The 4,639-nt window shown below is 41.5% G+C and overlaps 1 protein-coding gene across 1 annotated transcript; it reads left to right on the plus strand.

The window, feature by feature from the left end:
- Positions 1-406: 406 nt before the first annotated feature.
- Positions 407-3,840, plus strand: LOC115419789 (E3 ubiquitin-protein ligase TRIM39-like). The gene is made up of 2 exons (XM_030134811.1): positions 407-491; positions 2,186-3,840. Exon 2 carries the CDS (start codon positions 2,188-2,190, stop codon positions 3,826-3,828), a length of 1,641 nt encoding a protein of 546 aa, XP_029990671.1. The 5' UTR covers positions 407-491; positions 2,186-2,187; the 3' UTR covers positions 3,829-3,840.
- Positions 3,841-4,639: the final 799 nt, after the last annotated feature.

Below are 4,639 nucleotides of genomic sequence, written 5' to 3' on the forward strand. Positions count from 1 at the left end.
TGCTGGCTTTTTAACACTTTTCGTTTCATTTTCCTCCTCCGAACTACAGGAAGCTCGCTTCCTGGTCGCAGCGATCTTGGATGTTTTGCGCTTTCTGATTGGACCAGCAGGTTACACGTGACTCAAACCGCAGCACGCATGATAACAATAGCACTGCGCGAATAAAGTTAAGTAGTACCAACTTCAAACACTGATTTAAAAAAAAAAAAAAACTGCAGGATTGCAAATGGAGAACTTTTGACATTTACCTCAGGAACAATCTATCTTTGTAAATGAGTAAAACGATTGTAGTGCCCCATATGTCGGAACGGGATGAAACGATACGGCGTTCACCTTACGGCCTAAGGGCAGGGATCATTTCCCAGAAATGAAAGTGAAAGTTGTTCCCAGTGTAAGCGGAGCTGCAGACGTGTTTGTGGAACTGTTGAACAAACCTTAAACCCACTTCATCAGATCTGTTTCCAGTCTCAGCAGAGTCTCTACAAACAGCAGTGAGTCCAACTTCATACTTCAACTCCAAACACACTAACAGAACTCTATTCATTTCACACATCTCTCCTGAAATGGTTCCTGTTGTCATGTCTGCTTGTCCTAATCACTGCAGAAAATCACCAGAGTTGTTCAGTAGACTCAGTGTTTCTTTATTCACTGCTTTCCAGTGGAAACTTCCCAATGAGCTTCTCCTAACGTCAACTGTAACTCATAACACATCCACTTCCAGTATATGCAGTTGGACTTCAAAGTAAAACACATGTTCCTACGAACATCACACCTGTCACTGAACCACATGGATAAACCAACAGTATTTACATAGGTTTATTATTATATTATTACTATGTAATTACAGTCCATGTCCTTTAGATGGTCTGGACTTTGGTTCTACGTCTCTTCCTGCTTTTGTTACCACCATGGGCATCATTAAGACTTGAAAACATCCAGGGCTTAAAAAACTAATTTGTGACTGGGGGGTGGGGGTGTTCCGTGACTACCATGTGAGTACCTCTCTCTCTCTCTCTCTCTCTCTCTCTCTCTCTCTCTCTCTCTCAGACTTTACTCAGTACCCTGGCCTTACAGCTGCAGGCACCGATGATGAAGGGGACATGTATTTACTCATATGTTTATTTAAAAACAACACAAAAAACCTCAGAGGTCCGGGGCTACTGCCAAAACATTCAGGGCTTAAGCCCCCAATGCTCTGGTCTAATGACGCCCATGGTTACCACTAACATTTTCTACAGTTACACTTTAATGAACTTCCTGAACATTTCAAAGTTAAACTATTGGACTGATGTCATGGATTTTTATCACAGCTGTAGAGTCATGTGACTGACCAGTCACACTTATCTGAAGACCATAAAGCACGTTTGGTAACACTTTACTTGAAGGTCTAGTTTATAATGCATTAAGCGCACGTTCATAAGACATTATAATGCATTTATAATACATTATAAAAGTCATTACAACAGTTTATGATCATGTACAACAACTTATACCAAGGTTAATAAAGTATTATAAGTGTAGGTCTAATGCATTATAAATTCAGCTTTCATATGTTTTATACATCCATACCAAAGCAGTGTGAAGGAATTTAGTTTTTTAGGTGGGGAACTTCTATTAGGTTTTATCACTGGTCCCTATACCCATCTATTTTAGGGATTTCATATTAAAAAAAAAAAAAAAAAAAAAAAAAAAAAATATGTGTTTGAATTAAAGATTTAGAGCTGCCACATAATTTTTTATTTATGTACAAAGCAACATGTAACACTTCTATGTACTGTCTCTGTTCTTTTAATGTTCTGTTTTTGCAAAATAAAGAATTAGTAAGAACACTTGGATGTATAATTTTTGACTTACACTTTACTCACACTGTTGTCACTTTGATATGAATGTATAAAACACTATGAAAGCTGAATTTATAATACTTTATGCCTACACTTATAATACTTTATTAACCTTGGTATAAGTTGTTTTACATGATCATAAACTGTTGTAATGACTTTTATAATGCATTATAAATGTGTTATACTGTCTTATGAATGTGTGCTTAATGCATTAAAAACTAGACCTTCAAGTAAAGTGTTACCGGACGTTTATGAGTCTGCTTATTGTAAATGATCACATGATGATAAACACTGATTATATAATTAAAATATTTCAGTGTTATATCTGTTCTTGTGGTCCATAGATATGGCTGCTGCCAGTTGTGTCCGATCTGAAGATCAGTTCCTGTGTTCCATCTGTCTGGATGTCTTCACTGATCCAGTCAGCACACCATGTGGACACAACTTCTGCAAAACCTGCATCTCTGAACACTGGAGGGTTAATGTCCCATATAAGTGTCCCATGTGTAACGAGGAATTCTACATAAAACCTCAGCTGAAGATCAACACTTTCATCAAAGAGATGGTGGCTCAGTTCAGACTTGAAGTTCAACATGAACCAAACATCTACAGCTCAGACCAACAAGCTGCTAAACCAGGAGAAGTTCCCTGTGACGTCTGCACTGAAACCAAACTGAAGGCCCAGAAGTCCTGCCTGGTGTGTCTGATCTCCTACTGTCGGACTCATCTGGAACCTCATCTGATAGTTCCAGGACTGAAAAGACATCAGCTGATCCCCCCTGTGGAGAACCTGGAAGACAGGATGTGTAGGAAACATGATAAACCTCTGGAGCTGTTCTGTAAAACCGACCACACATGTATCTGTGTGCTCTGTCCTGTTTTAGACCACAAGAACCATGAGTTTGTTCCTCTGAAAGATGAACATGAAGAACAGAAGGCAGAGCTGAAGAAGACAGAGGCTAAAATTCATCAGATGATCCAGGAGAGACAACTGAAGATTCAGGAGATCCAACGGTCAGTGGAGCTCAGTAACAACGCTGCAGACAGAGAGACTGCAGAAGGTGTTGAGGTCTTCACTGCTCTGATAGACTCTGTTCAGAGAAGTCTGAACCAGTTCAAAGAGAAGATCCAAGAAAAGCAAAGGACCACCGAGAAACAGGCTGAAGGCTTCGTCAAAGAGCTGAAACAGGAAATCTGTGAGCTGAAGAAGAGAAGCACTGAGGTGGAGCAACTCTTAGACTCTAAAGACCACTTCCACTTTGTCCAGAGATTCACATGTGTCAAAGCTGCTCCATCCATGAGGACCTGGACAAAGGTCAGCATCCGTCCACCATCATATGAGGGGACTGTGGTGAGAGCTGTGTCTCAGCTGGAGAATAAACTCACAGAAGACATGAAGACGGTGGTTGAAGCTGAGCTGAAGAGAGTCCAACAGTATGAGGTGGATCTGACTCTGGATCCAGATACAGCACATCCTGGTCTCATCCTGTCTGATGATGGAAAACAGGTTCATTATAGGGATAAATGGAAGAACCTCCCAGACAAACCACAGAGATTCTCTTTTTGGCCTTGCATCTTAGCGAAGCAGAGTTTCTCTTCAGGCAGGTTCTACTACGAGGTCCAGGTCAAAGGAAAGACTCAATGGTATTTAGGAGTGGTCAGAAAGTCCATCAACAGGAAAGGAAGGTTGACACTGAGACCTCAGAGCGGATACTGGACCATCTGTTTGACAAATGGAAATCTGTACATAGCTTGTGCTGATCCTCTTGTCCGTCTGTCTGTGAAGTCTGGTCCTCAGAAGGTGGGGGTGTTTGTGGATTATGAGGAGGGTCTGGTCTCCTTTTATGACGTAGGTTCTTCAGTTCTCATCTACTCCTTCACTGGCTGCTGCTTCAATGATAAACTCCTCCCATTCTTCAGTCCACGTACGTGTGATGGCGGTAAAAACTCTGCTCCTCTGATCATCACTCCTGTCGACACTGAGTAAGAAGTTCATCAAATGTACAGATTTTCTCCGATTTACTGGAATCACTAAACTTAGTGACGATGTAAACTGTTTGAATCTGTATCCAAATGCACTTAAATACTAACATGCTTGTTGAACTTAAGGACCTACAGAAGGAGGACTTGGAGGCTTCACTATGTAGAGCTGAATCTACCCTGTATGACATGCTGGAGCACACAAACAAGCTAAATCAACAGACTCCCGAAGTTGAGGATAGAGTGAGTGACACGAAGGACAAAATCGATCCGATATGAGAAAGCTATCCACTACCTGCTTCACGGAGAAGTTAAGCTGATGGTCCGGTGTGAGGATCTTGAGTCCAGAGCAAGGAGAAATGTTATACATTTTTGGAGTAAAAGAGGGGGAAAAGAAGGACAATATAATGGACTATAAAGACAAACTGGTGCAGTCCTTTCTTGATTTACCAGAGGACTTGGACTTATGTGTGAAGAAGGTGCACCGCTCACTGAATATGAAACCTAAAAACTCCAGCCCCCGAGGTCTATAATAGTCAGATTCTCCGACTACAGACAAAACACAAGATTACCCAACTAGCTTGGAAAAAGAGCGAGGTGACATTTCGAGACCAGCGATCTTTTTTGACCAGGACTACACTGCAGATGCGCAGACGAAGCGTAAGCAGGTGCGGGAGGTGATAAAACAGTTGCAGGAGAAGAAGGTGAAAGCCCAGTCACTGAAGATTTTCCTGGATTCTGGTGTCAAAACCTTCACGACCCTCATGGAGGCAGCCCCGGTCCTCAGAAAGATGGGAATTAATGTCAAGACCAAAGAA

Source organism: Sphaeramia orbicularis, chromosome 5 (assembly GCF_902148855.1).
Source record: "Sphaeramia orbicularis chromosome 5, fSphaOr1.1, whole genome shotgun sequence".
NCBI lineage: Eukaryota > Metazoa > Chordata > Actinopteri > Kurtiformes > Apogonidae > Sphaeramia > Sphaeramia orbicularis.

Bases quoted from the DNA above. Each gene is read 5' to 3' on its own strand.
- LOC115419789 (XM_030134811.1), top strand. From the start codon at position 2,188: ATGGCTGCTGCCAGTTGTGTCCGATCTGAAGATCAGTTCCTGTGTTCC.